At 36.0% G+C, this 21,058-nt stretch overlaps 4 protein-coding genes across 5 annotated transcripts; 1 reads left to right on the forward strand and 3 right to left on the reverse strand.

Annotated features, from left to right (window-relative positions):
* Window positions 1-120: 120 nt before the first annotated feature.
* Window positions 121-1,964, reverse strand: LOC116140031 (xanthotoxin 5-hydroxylase CYP82C4-like). The gene is made up of 2 exons (XM_031425666.1): window positions 1,014-1,964; window positions 121-741 (listed from the first exon to the last, which is right to left on the reverse strand). Exons 1-2 carry the CDS (start codon window positions 1,962-1,964, stop codon window positions 121-123), a joined length of 1,572 nt encoding a protein of 523 aa, XP_031281526.1.
* A 3,747-nt stretch (window positions 1,965-5,711) lies between these two features.
* On the reverse strand, window positions 5,712-8,938 carry LOC116140029 (probable transcription factor KAN4). Of its 2 annotated transcripts, XM_031425665.1 has the most exons (7): window positions 8,588-8,938; window positions 7,942-8,440; window positions 7,701-7,777; window positions 7,440-7,476; window positions 7,063-7,210; window positions 6,169-6,265; window positions 5,712-6,035 (listed from the first exon to the last, which is right to left on the reverse strand). In XM_031425665.1, the coding sequence occupies exons 2-7, from the start codon at window positions 8,423-8,425 to the stop codon at window positions 5,859-5,861; spliced, it is 1,020 nt and encodes a 339-aa protein (XP_031281525.1). In that variant the 5' UTR covers window positions 8,426-8,440; window positions 8,588-8,938; the 3' UTR covers window positions 5,712-5,858. The 2 variants fall into 2 exon arrangements, with proteins under 2 accessions (XP_031281525.1, XP_031281524.1); XM_031425664.1 differs by having other exon boundaries at window positions 7,942-8,937.
* Window positions 8,939-15,562: 6,624 nt separating this feature from the next.
* On the forward strand, window positions 15,563-18,875 carry LOC116140024 (transmembrane protein 147-like). Its single transcript, XM_031425657.1, has 7 exons — window positions 15,563-15,749; window positions 15,865-15,934; window positions 16,012-16,071; window positions 16,824-16,938; window positions 17,607-17,722; window positions 17,875-17,999; window positions 18,340-18,875. Exons 1-7 carry the CDS (start codon window positions 15,673-15,675, stop codon window positions 18,461-18,463), a joined length of 687 nt encoding a protein of 228 aa, XP_031281517.1. The 5' UTR covers window positions 15,563-15,672; the 3' UTR covers window positions 18,464-18,875.
* Window positions 18,876-19,189: 314 nt separating this feature from the next.
* On the reverse strand, window positions 19,190-19,943 carry LOC116140034. The gene is made up of 2 exons (XM_031425669.1): window positions 19,804-19,943; window positions 19,190-19,697 (listed from the first exon to the last, which is right to left on the reverse strand). The coding sequence occupies exon 2, from the start codon at window positions 19,677-19,679 to the stop codon at window positions 19,305-19,307; it is 375 nt and encodes a 124-aa protein (XP_031281529.1). The 5' UTR covers window positions 19,680-19,697; window positions 19,804-19,943; the 3' UTR covers window positions 19,190-19,304.
* Window positions 19,944-21,058: the final 1,115 nt, after the last annotated feature.

Here is a 21,058-nt window from a genome sequence, read left to right on the forward strand (position 1 = left end):
TGTTTCAGATTTACTTGTCAACCAAAAAGTCTCCAAGCAAATCACCAGACTGGTATACATTACCAATTATTTATTGCACTTTTACATAAACTAAACTTTCCAAGCTTCAAGAACACTTAATCAGTCATAGAGCTTGGCAGGGAGGCGAGGGGTAAGGAGAACCTCCAATGGTGTGGCTTTTGGAATGGTTAAACCTGGACTCTCTGTCATGTCAACAAGCTGATCCAAAGGGGTTACCAGCTTAAATGCATGAAGGAGTCGAGCAAGTGTTAGGTGAAGAATTTGGAGCGCAAATGTCACACCTGGGCAAGAGCGTCGACCATAGCCAAAAGGAACGAGTCCAGATTGACCTCTAACATCAACATCTGCATGGGTTGTCAGAAATCTCTCTGGTTGGAAAGCAGATGGGTTTGGCCAAACCTTTGGATCCCTGTGAATTTTCCATACATTTACAACTAATCGAGTACCAGCTGGAACATGGTAACCATCAAGAGTGCAATCTTCCATACTTTCCCGTGGTCCTAAGAGCGGACCAGCAGGGTATAAGCGGAGGGTTTCTCTGATGACGGCTTGCAGATAAACCAGGTTTTCAATGTCCGACTCATTAACTAGCCGCTCCATACCAACTTTTTGGTCCAATTCTTCTTGCGCCTTCTTCAACATCTGGCGGTTATTTAGAAGCAATGAGATGGCCCATGCAAGCGTGCCTGATGTGGTGTCACTACCACCGAGGATAAGTGCCTACACAAGAATAGAAAAAAAGATAATCGTTAAGACTGTTAACAAGTTGATTTCTCGTAAGAAAGAAAATAATGAATTGGTCCTAAGCACAATGCTCCAACAGGTAACGCATTTGCGTTCAGTCCCAGAATGTGAATAATTGAAAGGGTAGTGTGACAAACTTTTTGGGTAGACCTCATATACTTTAGTTTAATTTTTCACACCCACATTTTATTGGTTTATTTATCGCTGCATATTGATCTATGAATTCAAATTTATAAATAAGCACATACCAGGCAGGTAGACTTGACACCAATATTTTCATCATACTGAAAATTTGAGAGTTTTCCTTCCTCCTGAAGTGACAGCATGACGTCAATGAAGTCCTCCTCACCCTCGGTCTTGATTCCCCCAGAAACTCTTCTTTGCCGATGCTCCTCCAGCCAGCCTTCGAGTATAGCATCCAAATCCTTGGCCGTCTTCTTCATTGCCTTTTTATGGCCCCGAAAATCTAGCCACCCAAAGTGCGGAAGTGCATCTGAGACCGTAAAAATGCCAATCAAATGAAAGAACCGACTAATTGACTTTCGGCAGTGTCTTGCTTCATCAGAATCAGCAGATGTACCAAAATAACGTTTTCCAGCCACCATTCTCACAACCATATTAAGTGTCATGTCTTCTAACCACCTTTTAAGATCAACAAGCACAGGGAGAGAGTTGTTCTTAGCCCATAAACTATATAGATGCCTTATGCTCATGTCAACTTCAGAAATCCGAACATCCTTGAGCATCTCAAGCCGACGGTTTGAAAGAAGTTCAAGTGTCGCAATTTTTCGCATCTCACGCCAGAAAGGGCTGTAAGGTGCAAATCCAAACACAGCACAGTCATAGCCCATGAGCTTTGCTGCTGTTGTTGTAGGACGTGAAGCTAGCGCCTTGTCATTGGTTGTGAAGCATTCCTTAAATACTTCCCAACTACTAACAACAAAGGCATAACGATTCCCAAGGCGGACGCTGAATGCAGGCCCATATTTATCAGCCATTGCTCCAAGTGATCTGTAAAGAAGCTGATCACCACCACCTAATAGGTGGAGGTGGCCAATAATTGGCCATGCACCAGCCGGTTCAGGAGCATTTCTAATCTTGCTAACTTCAGTACCGTTTGACCTTCTAAGCAATGCATTGTAGAGATATATTATTGAAAAGACGATTGCAATGGAACTTAATTGAAGAAATAGATCCATTTTCTATAAGGAGATGAAAACACCAAACGAAATTCCACAATTTATAAGTCCACTCCAACCGCAAAATAACTAAAATCAGCATGAAGCATACCTTTACCTAACAATATCTAGCAAATGGCATGGCTTGACATTATGCGTTTATTTAGTAAATTCCTCCAAGTAGGGAGTACTTAAATATACTATCTCTTATAATACTCAATTTCCAAGAATTTAACCATACTTTTACTTTCAGTTAATTAATTAATTAATATACTATCTCTTATTGAAACAAAGTGACAGTTTTCAACACAACACCACCGCTTCTACCAACCCAAAAGTACCAACAATTTAGAACTGGTTCACCAATCAAGTTAAATCCTATAGGTTTGAATGAATTCAATTACTTTTACAAAACAAAAATTAAATAAATAAATAATGGATACAGAACTTTTACTACAATTAGGATCAGAAAGGCCTGATCATTGTCATTAGTTCTCCCTTCAAACTGTAAAGCATGTTCACTAGGCTTCAATTTACCTGAGAGCAGCATGCTTACCGGTGGAAGCCTGCTACATTTGAGGGACTCCTTCCATACAACAGTGAGAATAAAAGTTCAAAGCATGAATAATCATGCAACCTTCCAGCCTTCCAGGTCATATTCCTAAAGATTGGTGAATCGTGCAAGTCAACTTAAGTCACCGCATAAACAAATTGCAAAGTGATCGTCTCTTTTCAGATAGATAATATCTATTAGTGAAGAAACCATATATGATAACAAAGTGTGTGCAGTGTGCTTAAGTTGACTACGCATATCCAATGCATTCCTGATTCCTTGAGTCATTTAATAGGGAGGTGAGAGCTGGTTGTTAAATATGATTTATAATACGTGGGTCATGCCATATTCCCAATTCAACATCAGCAACCACATATCAAGATTAATATACTGCATCTTCTCACCATAATATCTTTGTAGGAATCTGGATGCTTTGTTCTAGCAATTAGTGCATTTTCTTTCCAGTGATAGTATCAGCAGTCAGCAGATAACTACCCTTCGGTGATTGTTATTTAAATCTAAAGGATAAAGAAAATCAAAGAGAACTATGTTTGCAGGAAGATCAACAAAGCTTATCCAATAACATCCTCTGGTCGAAAAGACAACAAAATGAGACCGATATTGCGCTTAGATTGTTCTCTGATTTTCTCCACTACGCTTTCCATTTACTTTACCAAATCATGAATCAGGCCAATGGCAAGAAAAATATTGCAAAAGAAAGCAAGAACTAACAATTTGGCCACTCCTTATTACCTCCACCTTTCATTATGCCTTTTGGATGATCATGTATGATTAACTATGCCACTAGTTCAACTTTAGCCAAAACCCAAAAATGCATATATCAGTTTAACTTAGCTAAGCTTTGACTTCAAGTATGACGTTAGAAAGAAAGCATAATTTTAAACCAAAGCAAAGGCCTCCTTTTCTTTCCCAGAGAGTTCAAAGTAATCTAATCTTTTCTTTAACTTGAGTATCTTACTATTTTCTTCACTTAAAAGAAAAACAATTGGCGTTGAGGCATCCTAGTTCTTGGAATTACTAACAAACTGGAAGAGGAAAGGTCAATCCAATTAAAACAAAACCAATATTCAGCCCGGAAAACCCAGAAATTCCCATCAATTTAAATTCAGGAACTTCAGTATTAAAACAACATATGCATTTTATCAAATACTTGGAGAACAACCTGTTAAACCAAGTTGAATCCGCGAAAATTGATTAATTTAAAAACTATGTGTTAAAAAACTAAATATGGTTAATTGTTGATTTGCAAATAATAATCAATCATGATGTCAAGATGCTTTTTAATCCACATAATTTTTTTTTTCCAGAACAGTGACAATCAACGGTGTCAACTGTTAAAAAAAAGAAATTGCATAAAGTTGGAAGAAACGGAACAGACAAACGTAGTGGAACATAGGAGAATTATAGAAAGAGACAGGTACATACATTTTGTCTGAAAATCTAAGAAAAGATTCATGGTAATGATGAACAGTGTGGAAATTTCCCTGAAATAAAAAGATATTCTGCTCTGCTGTGGTTTCGATTTTGCTTGGTGCTCCATTACTTTTACTGACATTAAAACAATTTCAACGCAAGAGACAATCCACAATCATACCAACACTACACTTTCTGCCTTCTCGGTTGTACAATCATCTACTGTGCTACTTTTCATTTCTTCCACCTGCACTGGTTACCATCCCTGCTGTCAAACCGTCATACTTATTACTCTTGGGCGCAATTAGATAAAATCATAAAATACTAATTTTTCAAAAACATTTTGATAAATTTAAATAGAAAAATCTAAATAATATTTGAATAATAATTGCACTGCATCTATGACCTGATGGCCCATAATTCTATTGTACTCTCTCTGGAGCCCATCCATAATTGCTCTTGTCTGGCCTTCTTTTATGTGAAGAGTCACTGAGTTTACAGATTACTGATGGAAAAATGGATCATGTAAGTAGTTGACAAATTCATAAACTGTAAAGCGTAGAGTAAGTCATGGCAGATTGCTGTCCATATTTTATCATTAATTAAACAGGGCAATGTGCTACAAGATATAAAGTTTGATTATTTCTTCTGCCTCCTTACAGGTATCAAAACTATGCTAGAGCTAGAATAATAAGTATTGACAACCACCCTCACGACTGGTTAAATAAGGATTCTGAGGATATTTATCTAAAAGATCATGAATTAAAAGTTTTATGATATTTATCCAAAAAAAATCTTGAATTCGATTTATAGGGATAATCATTAAAAATTTACCCAACCATTAATTTCAAGGACAAAAAATATCCAACTAAATAAGCAAATTACAAGAAATTCAAGGTTTAATTGCTGTACCCAGTTGCCTTCTTAGCGATTTCATAGACTAACAAAAGGATCATATATATATCTGTGAAAATTCAGATCATGTATTTTTGTACGCCTATCTATAGGCATTTGAAACAAACATAGCAGAAAGAATAATTAATTTGATTTGACAAATTTTTGTTGGAAAGTCAAGACATGTTCATAACATAGCTTTAACTTTAGAAAAGGGTCCGTAGCGTAGTTAGTCTAATTATAACTCCCATTTTTTTTCAGCCTCATGTCATAATCAAAAGATATAGATGCTACATATGTCTTTATTGCTAACTGCTTTTGAGCTATTTTTCCGGATCGGAAAGAAAACCCATTTGGATTTGGGTGATTTTAATAACATACATACCTATATTGAAATGACCTATCAAGAAACTGGAATGCAAAAAGTGATTTTATGTATTTGATAAAATAGAGTAGTTCCTTTAACGGGTAGCTTTCTGCACAATATTATTGATCATTTGAAAATGGATAGGTCCTTATTAAGATAGTAATGGAGGAGACCTCTTTCTGCTATTGGTTATTTGGATTCAAACCTACAATCGATCAGCGGAGGAGGATGGACAAAACCAGCTTGATTTTGAACAGCTAGCAATGGTGAAAATGATTGACATAACGGTACCTCACAGATATTTTACACAAGAAATTCGCCCTACCTTTCCATTAATCTGGACCAATCGAGAGGGTGAGCCATGGCCCTCTGGCAAGGACCATTATTATAGACCATGGCCTGTCGAGATAAATAGTACAGCAGAATTTGGGATGAATAATTAAAAGTCTTATACCATAGAGGAAAATCAGTAGACACTAGATTTAGCTACGTACATTGATCTCTCAACTCTAGGGGATCCAGCAAAATAAGAGTTAGACCTTTCCATTCGCCCTTAATTTTCTAAAGTTCAGTAGTCAAAACTTGCCAATGCAAGGTAATTAGAAATTATTTCCTTCACATTGAAAAGCAAAAAAACATTATATTAATTAATGGACTTAGTGATATTTCAACACTTTAGGAGGGTTAACTCTTTTGAGGATTCAGCATAGTCCATTTGCCAACTTGGTCTTCCAAGGGTGAACTCTAGATTAAGAAATTTATCAGAAGATGCCAAGGAGTTAGAATCCAACCTCTCCACCACATTTTGATCAGACATATGGACGGCTGCTCTGCGTCCGTCCACCTATTAAAAATATTAAAGTACATCAAATAAATAATTACATATTCAAATAACACAAATGTAATTCAATTTCAACATGCATTTTCTATAATTTGTTTTTTTTTTTTTTTTTTTTTTTTTCAGCCATATAACATACCTTAGTATCATTTCCCTTGAAATGAGAATATGTCAAAGCATTTACATTGTCTGATATACTCCTCTCGTCGTCTGTCTCCATTGATGGCACTGACCCTCTGATCAAGTAATATTTAATTAGTAAAGCATCAAAATCTCTTGTACGGGAAGAAATTAAAGCATCACTATTTAAAGCTACAATAATGCTGATACGTAAAACAAATCTACTTCTTCAGTATGCTATAATATTTATCAAGTCAGTGACAGTTTTTCTATGAGTAAATCAAAGCGCATGAAAAATAATGCAGCTGCATCATGTTCAGTATATTAAATAAACATATCCTTTTGGTGGTAATGTTTCATGTTGTTGTACCGTATTAATCTGAATATGGATTATGGAGTGATTTGGAATAACTCAGTCTTCCCATTTTAGAGATTTCACCCACAGCCATAGCTTAAGCGAATTCAGCCAACAATGAAACATTAATTTCTTAATCATCCAAAAACAAGCCAACTTCCACCGTTCCACGGTGCTCCTATAATAATTATGAGTTATGGCACCAAAATTCTCGTTTGAGATTCGCTACGGTATTGAGATTTGGACAAAAAGCATTGACTTTTGTGACATATATAGGGATCAACGAGTTTACAATCGAACGGATGAGAGGCGTGAAACCTTGGCTTTTATAGAGGCCACACGTAAAATCTGCATTCATTCAACCTACGAACCCTAGGTCATGTCCATCAATATCTATGTACATACTTACATCAATAAAATCAATTTATGTACACCATTTGGAAGACAGACACCATTTAGACCAGAAAAGTCGGTAACAAACACAGTTTTGTGCATGCGTGCATATATGTTTGCATTGAATCCATTATTTGGGTTTTGTTCTGTCACAAGGAAATGTACCTTTGGCATTTCTGTTGTGTTGGCTGTGGTGATGCTAGTAATGGGTTGAGAGAAGAAGGTTTGGTATCAGTTTTTCCACAAGATAATCCTCCATTTGCATCAACAACTCCTGTCCTTTGGTTTAAACCTGTATCTGTCTGCCCTTGACCTGCAACATTCATATTAGATAGAGCCATTGCACTTGCTTTATCAGACACCAAGCAAATAATTCATCACATGGACTGAAGTCAGTCCCATCTAAAAACCATTTTGTATTAGTTGGGAACAGTGATTCAAATGATAGGGTTTCTGTCACACTTGGATCACCAAGATCCCAAACAAAGAGAATAATAGAAGAGCAATAAAATTTGGAGTTCATTGAGGGACAATCCAATTACCTGATCCTTTGTCAGTGCTCTTCACTGTTCTATACATCTGCATGAACACCCACAGAGAAAAAATGAGAAAAAGTCCATAATGCTAAGATTACCTTTAGATGCCATTTTGTCCTTTCCCCTTGTTCTCCACCCCACTACAATTGAATCATAGCAAATACAAAACTAGAATACGATAAAGGTGCAAAAACAATTATAAAATCACAGTAAAATCTATCTCATACATAAGATTAAATTCAGGGAGATTGAAAACAATAACCCCACCTGCAAGTGACTCTTCACGTGAGCTAGGGTTAGATCCTTCACATTCATCAACTCTAAGACAGATTTTGGAGTTGCCCCTGTGACATTCATCAATAAAAATAAGTTAACCTAACGATGCTTATCTCTCCAACAAAAATAACTACGATGGTATTGCATAGGAAAAAAGCAAGCTCGAAATAAGCATGATATATATATGGAACAAATTGATGCAAAAATATTTTATCTTGTTGTTATGTATTACTTTCATGGCCTCCAAGAAGCTGGACCGCATGAACAAAGTGGGCATGTAGAGTTGTTGTCCATCTCATTCTGGGAGCTCTAATGCTTCTTTTCACTCCATTAATCATTCTTGCATTCCTCTTGAACTCACGGCCATAGATTTGAGGTTGATATTGCTGATGATGATTAAGGTTTCTTGGTAGTTGTAGTGAGGGAGGAGGAGCTAAATCAACCATTTCGAATCCTAGACTCAACGTAGGCTCACAAGGGCCAAGATTATAAGTGCTCCTGTCTGGATTAAAGAAGCCATTTTCATGGCTTAAATCGCTGCCACTGCTACCGGAGTCGGTGGCTGAGCTCCCATCACTATAGAGTGCATTTCTTGGCAATCCATCAAATCCTACTTCTTTGGCTTCACAATCTGAGGCAGATGGTGGGCTGATCTGGAGAGAAAGATCAGGCAAATTTGTTGCGGTTCTCATTATAGGGTTCAAACTTGAGAACATGAGGACGATTGAGATCTAAGTTAGTCAAAAACCAAACACTTGGTCAGTCAATACTTGACAAGAAAAAGAGTTATTGGAATAAGAGAGCTAGGGAATGTGAAGAAGTTTGATAGGAATTAATGAGGAAACAAAAATGGGTTAGAACATTGAAAGGAGAGCTACCTTTGAGGAGAACTGAAAAGGAGTGGTTGTGATTATATGATGAGTGCCTTATGATTATTGATTTGCATAGGCGTGTTTAGGGTGAATAGGAAACTTTTTAGTAGGCTTCCTCTAGGGTGGATAAAAGATCAGAAGGGAAGAAAATTAGATACAGAGGGGAAAGATTGCAGAGACTCCTAGTCAGATAAAAAAAAATGCAGGAAAAGAGAAAGTAAATGAACTTTTTTTTTTTTCTTTCTTTCTTTTGGGGATGATAGTTTGAAGGAAAAGTTTGCGAAAAGGGGAAGTTGTGTTTTTAAGGACGCAGAGGGATCAGAGACCTTCCTACGGAGAAAGAAAGATAGAGGTCCGTTTTACTTATCTTTATAATGCGGAATGAAAGGGAGGTGCAGGGATACAATTATTTAATAGTGATTTATACAGGGAATGGTTGGAATTCGAGAGAGAAAAAAATGATAAAAAAAGGCCAAATAGGGGACTGTTCAATGGAATATTTGGAATGGAATTGACTCTCTTTCTCTCTCCCTCTCACTCTCTACTACGTTGATAGAGGGCGACCCATTTAAATTCCCTACTATTTTTGTTTCTGTCAGGTTTTATTTTACTTGAATAAAACCTTTTTTAACCTCGTTTTTAATAAGACTATTCCCCGTTTTACTTCATGAACGTGGATTGACTGGCAGCTCAAAATATCTCTGTTCAAGGCTGGACTCCATGCATGCACACATCAACCGCACTTGTCCAAAGCTGAAGTAAATAACATTGGGATCGAGGGTGAAGTCATATATCTCACAAACTTAAGTACAGTATTATGACTGATAATTATTAGTTAATCCACATATTAAATGGAGAGATCATGCAAGCAAATCCTTCCTAAATTGTACCAAAGCTTGAACTTGCAATATTTATTTTTTAGGTGCATTATTATTGCACGTAGCATGATGAAGCACTAGATTTTGTTGACAACTCTTCCATTATCAGTTATGTCTTCCGTTATATATGTTGTACTAAATTCTACAGTAATATTAAGTTGTTAATGAATCTGAATCTAAAGTCTAAACCGACAATTGAAGTGCCAGCTTTATTGAAGTCGTTTAAAAGTGCAACTTAAATGGGCATGAACTGAAGAATCTCGACATACAAATACAATCTAGACTTGAGTGCACGTAGCAAAATATCACATTGCCAATAAGTATCGAGCTGTACACGTGCGAACACCCAATGAGAATTGAAACAAAAAAAAAAAAAAATGGACTAAAGGATTAAAATGGTCTCGTGAGCAATAAGGAGAAAAGGAATATGGAGTATTCAGAAGGAAAAAGTGTCAGATTGTCCGGCGACACCAGGGTCTCAGACCCACATGTCTCTCTCTCTCTCTCTCCCACCCATCCATCCCACGCGCTTTATTTCAACTTCACCTCCTCTCCTCCTGCCATTTCTAGTGACCCACCTTACATTACAGAACCCTTTTGTTTCTTTTACCAAATCATTACAAGAATCTAAGAGAAACCATAATCATGCCCAAGAAGACTCTAATATTTCACAGGGATTATTTTCATTTATTATCTGAAAGTTGGTATAATGTTAATGTATATATGTTGAACAAAGAAGGCGCGTGGATGGAAAGGGAGGTGGGAATGGTTGGAGTAAATGAAAGTGAAAGTTATATTCAACGGCTAGTATTTGTCTAATCTAATATGATCTTCTCACCTCTCCAATATTCCCTCTCCGTGTCGAAATATTCCTACCTGTCGAGCCCCACCCGCTCGTGGAAAGCCACAAAGAAAGACCATAATCCTCGGCGTCGACATGGTTCTGATCACGTGACCTTAAGGACGTGACCTTGTCTAGGTGATAAGCTCTTTATTTGTTCTCTTCTCTTGTTGTTATTTCCTGGGTATTCCCAATAAAATATTAAGCTCGCAATCCCATGGCTTCTCTTTTTTTTTGTTTATTTGGTGATTAGAGTAACAACAAGATGACTAGAAAAATGTTTAATCATTTGTTAATAGTTTTCGAAGCCATGGTCAGCGTCTGATGCGCTCTAGATTCTCCGGGAAATGAAAACTTTTTTATTTTCTTCTTATACTTAATTATTTCTATTGAATTCTCTCTCTTTCTTTGGATTATTGAATAATCAGCTTGCAGTAAGGTTATATCCGGTCAACATGTCTCTCTATGGCTCACTTGCAATGTTGTCAAATGCTTTGGCTATATTCCATATTCCATGTGTTTGTCTTCTTCTCTTCCTAATCTTTTTTAATTAACCATATTACTCTAATTTTAATTAACCCCAAAAGGACGACCCCCCATTCATATTCACGTTCAAACAATCTTAACTGGAATTTTTTGGTTTCTGGGTAATCAAAAAATATATATATATATATTTCAATATAGAAGAAACAGTACTCATAAATAATGTGCAGAGAAAGCTAGAACTCATAATTACATACTTTCTCTATTATATATATATGTATATATAAAGTTCATTATAATTGGTCAACAGTAAGGTTTCCTGACAAAATATACTGGAAGAGATCTTATACAATACCAGTATATATTAAAATATTCCTAACCTATTTTAACACAAGTTCAATTTGATTATAACTTAATTAACAGCGCATTGGCAATGCATTACCTGGTTGCCATGACTTTTGGCTCTCTGTGAGATTGCTAAACAAGTTTTAAATTATATAAAGTGCACGCTGATCAAGTTAAGGGTTTCGGTAGCTGGCTAGCTAGGTAGGTAATTAAAGAAAGAGTGCCAGAGTTCAAAAAATGGTGGATTTACAAATCATGTTACTGGATGGTTTAAATTTCATTCTTCTAACTTTGTCTTGAAGATTAAAATAAAAGTATACCATTTGGAAGAATATTAGGTTCTGCATAGTGATTCGTGAGATAAGGATACAAGCATGTGTTGCTTTGAAATTAGAACGTCACCTTCTCCCAGTCTTTTGAGTATTGTAGAGAAGGACAGAAGAGAAAGGAAGGAATCACCGAAATCTACGCCGTTTAGGCTGACGTGCATCACGACATTACATCCTATATATGTATCTATAACTTTAATACAATAGAGGTTAATAGAATAACATGGTTACTAATATCAACACGTTTTAAACTTGTTCGTAAATTTTCTCATGCTCTTGTGTGTGACATAAGAGTACAGCTAATAATATTAGCTATAAAAACGACAAATGATGCGCTCTTGGAAAATAATAATAAAAGATGTTAGTCATTTTCACCGTTAAAATAATCACTTAATTATGATAACAAGAGGTCAAACTCATTTAAAATCTTCAAGAAGATGATGCCACGCCACGTTAAACTTGGTAGCCACTGTTCAAACAAAAGTAGTGGTCATGGTACGTATTGTTTCACCGCGCCTCCGCAGGAGTTGAAGCAATGGCTTATGGGCAACCGAATCGTAGTGGCCCAGTTGAGAGCCAAGGGAAAATGAAGTCAATTCTGAAGAAGATTTAAGAAGTAGAGATGATAGAGAATGAGTCAGACCCCACGTAATTTTTTTTGTTTCTTGCTAATCGCAAAAGAATAAAATAAGAAGAGAGAAAGAAAGATAAATTAATCTTACACCTTGAGACTTGAAACATTCACCCTTTTTTTCTACAACTAGAGTTTAACTGTGGCTATGATTTACACACAAAAATGTGCCCACCAACTTAATAGCTTGGAAATTATCAAAACAAGGATCAACCTACCAGATAAAGAGCATATCAAATTACTTCTAGCTATTATATTTTCGACAAATTACGCTCAGAGATTTTTCAATCTTATATGATGTATACATACAAAGAATTAACCCTCTCCATCATCAATTTTCTTTCTCTCTCCCAGAAAACATGATAATTCATATTGCATCCATTAATCTTTAAGTAGTTTATAGATGAACAACAATTGCAGGGTTTGTTCAAAAGCACCGCCCAGGTGATCTTAAGAGAACGAGATCATTCACCTTTGACCTAGCTGGCTGCTTTGGAATTTACCTATATTGAAATATTTTAAGCTAAATTTTATAAGGAAAAATATATTTATAATATTTACATTACAGCTCACATAATATGCGTCTAAGCAACTAAATAATTATAATGTTGATTATTCCTTTTCTAGGTATAGGGTTTTTTGTTGTGTTTTGTTTTTTTTTCTTAGGAAGCATATTCATTGACTTGTTGAAATAGTACCCTGAGTTTGATCTCGGTTGCGGAGTTTCAGTCACTCAAGAGTAATCGATTGAGGTTGAAATGAAGGGATGGATAGGTAGTAGGTACGTTCTTCCTGCAAAGGCAAAGTTCTGTGTTCTCCTGTCTCTCATCTCTCTCTCTCTAACATCAATGAATTTTTTGGAATGTAAAAAAACCAGTACGATTCTTATCTTTACAAAGAACAGAAAGTGGAGCCACCATAATTAATTAGACAGAAAGGGAAAACTCAGAAATAGTATACGTATAACGCTAAAAGTCCAAGGAAACACTCTATAAAAAAACCAGAAAATCTTATATCGTGTGTATACTGTTATAATAGCGTTATAGAGGAAGGGCAGGCACGGGGTTTTTACCTCAAGTGAGCAACCAACCCGGCTGTCCCGAACCATTCTACAGAAAAACTGTGGTTATGGACTGTAAATTAAATCAAGGGTCCAAGTACAGGCACGATCATGTGCCGTAACAGTTCGTGTTGGATTTTCAGACTCGACATCACATTCCCTCTCAACTTGCGATTTCAGTCTTTCAGTATACTAATAATACGAACCGCCCCTGTCAAAACCAATAACCAAAACCATTACAATTTTCAGTATATACCCTATATGAAGAGAATGTGATCAGTAGTTGGCAGAATTTAAGGTAATCTGAATTATAAAATCTATAGTCGTTCAATACTACTTATTTAGAGGGCTGCCCAGAATATAAGAAACTCTTCAAACCGTTACCAGTTGCATTTCACACCTCTCGTCCTCTCTCTCTCTACTTATGATTTCAATCCTGAAAATTTCTTTTTTCTATTGATTGCGAAAGTTGGGTTTTAATATTCTCTGAAACCGTCTAGTCCAATTCCCATAGTTGTCGCATGGACCACAATGTGTTCTTCATTTTTAGATGGTAAAGAGTTATGTTTCTCCAGTATGCTAAATTTGTGACTCTTTTCCAATGTTTCCAGAAAAAAACCACTATTTTGGCTGCCAATTGCAAGTTGGTTGTATAGGAAAAACTAAGCCATTATTAAATGTCAGCTCTACAAAAATAAATTCCCACTTCCCTTTCATGGAGGAAATAAATGCTGCTTCCATGACTATAGTATATGTTTGTTCAACTTCATACAAAATACATTAACGATAATACGTATTGTACAACATTAAAATTATAAACACCTTATTGCTCTTATTATATATAATTTTGAAAACGATATGAACAGTTTTCTTTTTGGCAACACATGCACACCTGGCTCGCTCCTCCGGTCCTCCCAGAAGGCGCTTGGCTGATCTCTTAATATGCAATCGCCAGAAACAAAAAACACACATGAAAATACTTATTGTCATAGTTCTTTTATTGAACTTATTCTGGAATATCTTTGATAACCGGCCAATGATACTCGTGATAACGTACCCTCGGAAGAAGAATGTGTGTTTGTTTTTAGTGGTGGTTTGAAAGAAAAATAATTAAAAACACAAGACAAAATCAAATGGGAAATTGGGAACACAACATGACTTAAACGTAGATTGCATCCAAGTGTACCGTCTTCAATGAGGCATCACGGCATTTGCCGAAGAATAGAGAAAAAACTGGCGAGATCATTAGACAAAGCGACTTTTTATATTTACCATAAATGTTCTATATCTTGGACCAACAATTGCACAACCCAATATCTTTGAAAGACAGTGATCATATACTATAATATAATTAACAAGAACAATATAATCACATCAACCATAACTACCTCGAGATATTGTCTCATTCATTGTTTTACTACATAAAAGTCGAAAAGATTAACATATAAAGAACTCCAATGACAGCTGACAATTAAAAAAATAAAATAAAGTATCATATCAAATGACAGTTAAAACTAGCAGATGAACTCCAATAAATATATGGAGGTAAGGTAAACACCTCATAAAATATTGATCACTATACAAATAATTGAATTTGGCAACGTCCTAGTTACAAATTTGGGTAAAACCTAGTAATTGAATTTGCCATATACTACTCGAACATAAGACCCTTGGGTATAGCTAGAATGTGGGATGAAGTATGGAAATAGGGTGAACTGGAATCGTTCCATTAAGGTTAGAACCGGAAATTCCCAGGTCCAGGTCCGATTCTTGCAATGTGTTGGTAGTGGAAAGAAACCAAAACCAAGGTCAATACCCAGGTAGGAATCGAGACTGAATGTTTTGCAAACTGTACAAGTGTATTGTCATTTTTTTTAAAAGCTACGGGTAATGCAATTAATAGGTACTTGGACTTAATTTCAGGTTTCGGTTCCAAGTTTCAGGAAACCAGAGCCACCTGATTCCGATTCTGATTTTGGTTCTGGTTTCTTAAAAAAATGAGGTATCCGAAACTGATCACCTAGCTAACCTCAATTGTTAAGGGCTTGCCACCGAGGGAGAGGTTAGTACTAGTACTATTTGTATTGTAAGTCTTATCCTTTCAATCCTTGATGAATTAGTCATGATGTGACAATTATAAAGCTACACATATTAGTCAACTGTAATGATGAGTTAAAAATAAATAAATAAAAGAAGGAAAATTGTTTCGCTTCGCTCCTTTTTTTTTTTTTTTTTTTTTTTTTTTTTGGTGTTTTGGATTTTAGTCTGCTGTAAAGTCCAAAAAACTTTTGGAGAACAAGGTCCAAATACACTCTTTGGGCTAATATCAATTTAGGCCCAATTATACTCCTAGATCCAATGGCCTTAAACGGGTCCAGGCCTAATTAATTAGATCCGACTAAATCATCGATCTTTTCTCTACTGATTACTGATTTCTCAGCTCCAACTCTCTCACTTTCTCGCTTTAGTTCTTGTTGGATCTTCGCTGCAATTTAGAGAAACAGAGAGAAAATCTCAAGGAAAGATGACGGTATTTCACTTTTTCAACTGTGCGATTCTTACTTTCGGTCCTCACGCCGTCTACTACTCCGCAACGCCATTGTACGTTTTCTTTTTACTTCCTTTCCATTGCTTTTCCAGTTCCAGTTTTTGTTTTTTGGATTTCTTTTTTTATTTGTAAACTTTATTTTCTAGCTAATTTTATTCATACGTGTAGATCTGAGTATGACACACTTGGTACTTCTGTTAAAGCCGCTCTTGTTTATCTCGGAACAGCTTTGGTTAAGGTTAGTTCATTAATTAAATTGATTTATTTTAGTTAAGCTATGCCTTAACTAAAACTAACTGACATGCTTGATGGCAGCTTGTTTGTTTGGCGACGTTTCTTAAGGTATCAGAGAATGACAACTTTGACCCATATCAGGTATTGCTATTATTTCATCTTCAATTGTCTGATTTTTATTTATTGAAAAATAATAGAAAAGAAGTCGTTATATGAATTTTATGAATAGATTTTGTGATCTCAATTTCCTGGCGGACTTATTTGTTTCCTGCTGTTCCATTTGAACCTAGTTAGTTTATGCTATGTTGAAGCGAAGGTGTTCTCCAATACAAAAAATTGACAAGTTGTTTCATGAATATCCTTACCCAGTTTAACTTGGTTGCAAAAATTTACTGTCAATATTTCTCTATTATTCATAGAATTGGGCATGCTGGTCCTTTTGGTTGGGCGTTTACAATGAATGTTAAAGCTGATTTCCAAGGGTGCATGGCATGTGAACTAAATGTTAAATAAAAAGACAATCGTTTACGTCTCTTATTCCTTCTGAGTATATCTTGAATCCTAACTAGCGACTTTGTGACATCAGTTGGTTTAGATCAGTACCTCAATATCTACTTTTTAAGTGATATTTAGGAGTACAGAGATTATGAACATGTGGCATAAGTTTGATAAGATTATGAGTTGGTGTTTCTGGACTGCAACATATGCTTGACCTTGAAAGTCCACAACATTTAAAAGGAAGTAGTAAATCCATGCAACATTAGCATTTGGTAGCTCTATAGGTAGTCTGAATTAAAGAGGTTTCATGTGTACCGAGATATGCTTGTTTTTTTTTCTGGTGGATTACTTGCGCTGATTTGATCATCATAAAAATGTGAGGCATTTATCCGCAGGAACTGTTGAAAGCACTGATCGGTTTTATAGATGTCGCTGGGCTTTACTTTGCCTTGACCCAGTTGACTCACAGGAACATCTCTCAGAATCATAAATTTCAAGCTGTTGGGCTTGGTGAGTAAAACTTTGTTCAGTCACATTTTGTTTATATATAAAAATTTTATGTTCTCTCTCTTTGTAATACCAGAAAAAAAAAAGTTAAATAATTATTAATATATTATCTGCTATTTATGATATATATTCATGAAGGCACTGCTTTAAGAATTTCTATTGTGCTCTCTTTTTGCTCTATAGTCAGGGAAATGGTATAAATCAACAAGATCAGTTTCACAAGTTTTTGTTTCCTAATACTTTAACTTACATCTTTTAAGCAACTAAAAGGAAAATAATACCCAAAAGAGAGAGAGGGAGAAAATGATAGAGGAGAGAAATGATCGAGCAAGGAAGCTTAGTTCTCCTAAGCATGTATACCTTTCATAATTTCATCAAAATTTTGATGCACACTATGGGTAATAAAAAAGACTGCTGGTTGTATTCACTGATATATTATGTTATGTACTGACTTCATTATCTATATTGTCCTTTCTTAAACATGATCTGTATTGGAGATGCTAAATTGTAAGTGCATGTCCTTTAAGTTTGTGATAGAAGTAAACTGTTTAGAAGCCAGAAATGGTGACATGTTGCATCTGTATACCTTATGTCTTTAAGTGTATGGACTTCTTAAACCATCTGTATAACCTTCAATGACATTATTGAACTTTCTTTCCCCTTGTTGACAGGGTGGGCTTTTGCGGATTCTGTACTACATAGATTGGCACCACTTTGGGTGGGTGCTAGAGGACTGGAGTTTACTTGGGATTACATTTTGCAAGGCCTGGAGGCTAATGCAAATTTGGTATGTTTATATCTTTGATGGATAGAAGTTCCATTCATTCACTGATCTTATAGCATGGAAATTTTAGCAATACTTTAGTAGGTCAATTTGTTCCGTGGAATTTTGGGTTTGTACTCTAAAGTGAAACATCTTGTCATGGCTTCTGTATTCAGGTGTTGAGCATATCCCTTGCTGCATTAGGATCTTTGATGTGGCTTCGCAAGAACAAACCCAAGACTTTAATTCCTATAATATATGCATGTGCAGGAATTGTAGCAACCATGCCATCCATTACAAGGTCATCTTCTTTTCAACCTTCTTCACAAAATTATAACTTACATCAGAACAAAAGTTGATCTTATTTTACTTCTCTAAGATTTGAGTTTTGTAGGGACACATTGAAATGGATAATATTACTTATAGTCAATCAACTTTGAAATATAGGAACTCGAAGGGCCTTATGTTATGTAAGGTCTCTTAGATTAAATTATTTCTGTAACTTTTAGCCAGGCTTCGTTACCTTCATCAGATTGTTATCAGTATGTCTTATCATGTGATTTATGAGATCCTCACTAGCTAATGCATTTTGTAATAGTATCCATCTTTACTTCTGTTGTACTGATAAATGCCTTTTGTAGCTATCTGAGGCGAGGATTGGGATGGCAATTCCCAAAGGTGGTAGGCTTTGAACTTTTTACCTCTTTGATGATGGCTTTCATTAGTTGGCAACTTTTTGCTGCATGTCAGAGACCATCTACCTAAGGTAGCCCACCATTTTCTTCTGAGGCAATATTCTTGCGGCAGCTTGATTCTCTTTCAGAGGGCCTATTCCAATCAATGTTTCCCTTGTGACGGCAATGCCTTTTGCTTTAATTTCACATTAATGTTCTAGTTTGTGGTGTATCTAATTAATTTTGATCTAAATCTTCTTAATTACCAACTCAGATAGAAATTTCATTGATGTAACCCAATAGTTAAATTCATGAAAATTTTGGACAGGCCTTGCCTTACAAGCACCTGTTGTCTCGTTGGATCCCCGAGTTTCTTAATTAAGCTTGATGTTTTCGGGGCTCTTCATGAAAAAGAGTTTACGAACAGGCAGGTTTTTGTCTTTATCTTATACATATGTAAAAAAACCGGAGTGGACTAAAGAAACCTGCCGACCTTTTTGGTTTTTCGTCACTGGTCTGTTTAGTTGAGTTTGAGTTCGTTCATGCGATGATGGCATTTGAAATTTATAACTCTCTTGGGACTCTTCTCTTTTTATATGATTAGAATCTTGAAATTAACATGTAAAATAAACAAATTGCAATCATAATGGCACCTATACTTCTTATGGCCTTAAATTGTTGATCAGAATTTGAATTTGTTCGAGAAGTGGGTGTTTAATTGGTTGAATTGTCGTTGATGGCTTGACGCTACCTTCGCTTCTTTTCTCGTTTATTCCTTATGGAATTTGGCAGAGTTGCAATCCAACAACAAGGGTAATGAATGTGTAAACTAAAGATTAAATTTATTGCGAAAAATTACAAAGAGTTTTCCTGCAAACTTTGATTTTACAGCAAAACAAATCAATTAAACATTAGGTAGAGAAGAATATTTGTCACTCAGATTCAGATTCTTCTAACCATGCTTCAATTCGCAGAAGAACAAAGCCAACTGCAACCCCAACTAGAACAAGTCCATTCATGATGGCAGCAATCTTGAATATCTCAGACGCAGCATCGCATGTAGAAGAAAGTGCACCACCACCACTTCTTTTGGATGTTGTCTTGAGTGAGCTCACAACATTTGCGAAGCACTGCTCAGTGCATGGTGGTAGGCCGAGAGAGACCACCTTGTTGTGTGCTTTAAGACCTCCATAGGAATTCAATCCATTCAGATACACCACCTTCTTCATTCTCTTCGGGGTTCTGCTACCGCACCTTATCAAGGCACCGGTGACTGTTGCTGGAGCAAGAACTGCTGATGTTGCCATCTTCGTTATGCCCACAATCTGCAAACTCAAAATTCCATATACAAAACTATGTATCAATAAAATACATGTTAATTAGACCAAGTTAAATATTGAAAATAAGATAAAAGAGTTATGAATTGATTACCTGTCGCGTAGATTGAATAGTTGCAGCCAAGGGCAGAGCGTACAAAGGATAACTTAGAGATATGGGTTTGGACTTTGGATAAGGTAAGACTAGCTATGGTTGGTTGACAAAGCTTTACTTTAGAAAAAAGGCAAGCTTGTAAAAATAAAAGGTTACTATTACAAAAAGGTAAAGACACTTGAAAGAAGCTGGATCATGCTGCTCGGTTAATTAACCCCAATTCATTTATGACGATAATAACGTTAATTATTATATGCAACATTATACAATTAGATTTAAAATTAATTAAAGTAATCAATTGTAAACAAATTGACTTTGCATCCTAGGTTTAAGTTAGTAAAGTAGTTGCGGCGTCAATAACTTAAATTCAATAACAGTCTAGTTGATTATATGTGGAGGACAACATGGACTGATACAAAGCTTTCGAGGGATATCTGAAGTTGAACACTGATAGACCATCCATCACAAAACGTTACACCAAGCGAGGGAGAAGGCCCACATGGAGTGATAAAGCCACGTTACACCAAGCAAGGGAGAAGATCCACATGGAGTGATAAAGCGAACAAGAATTAGTTAGTGGAGAGGCACACGTGTCATGTTGTTAGATGATTAGGGGAGTGCCAAAAAGTGCTTATGAGGGAGAATATTTGCATGAGTCATTCATTCGGTTATTTTGTAAGGGATTAGTCTGGGAGGTTGCTAGCTCCTCGAACTGCTAGCTGGTGCTTATTTCCATTTCTGTATTTCTTATGTTTTTCAGTTCTTTGAGTATTCTACTTCAGTTTTATCAATATATTTCAGCTCTTATATTCTACTTAATTATGGTGACTAAGTTCATTGAATTGTGAGTGTTTAAATTGCTGGAAGTGTGATTGAAACCAAGGTCTGTATCAAATTAGTATCAGAGCCTAGCTGGATAATGGTCAAACCTAAGATGGAAAATAGAATAGATAATGTGGAAAAGGAAATTAAATCGGTGAAGGAGGATATGACTTCCATGAAGGTTGATTTGGGTGGTGTTAAAGAGGGCTTGATTAAAATAAGGGAATTAATGCGGCTAAAAGAAGAGAGGGAGGAAAGACGCTCACGGGAAAAGGAAAAAATGTTGGAATCAGAAAATCAAAGCAGTCACGAAAATAGGGAGGAAGAACGTTACCAAAGTAGTGAATCAAAGAAAGAAGACAAGAAGGTCAGGAAATTGGAGCTGCCTATTTTCAATGGTGACGAGTCGTTTGGGTGGACTTTCAAAGCTGAT

Source organism: Pistacia vera, unplaced genomic scaffold (genome assembly GCF_008641045.1).
Source record: "Pistacia vera cultivar Batoury unplaced genomic scaffold, PisVer_v2 Contig360, whole genome shotgun sequence".
NCBI lineage: Eukaryota > Viridiplantae > Streptophyta > Magnoliopsida > Sapindales > Anacardiaceae > Pistacia > Pistacia vera.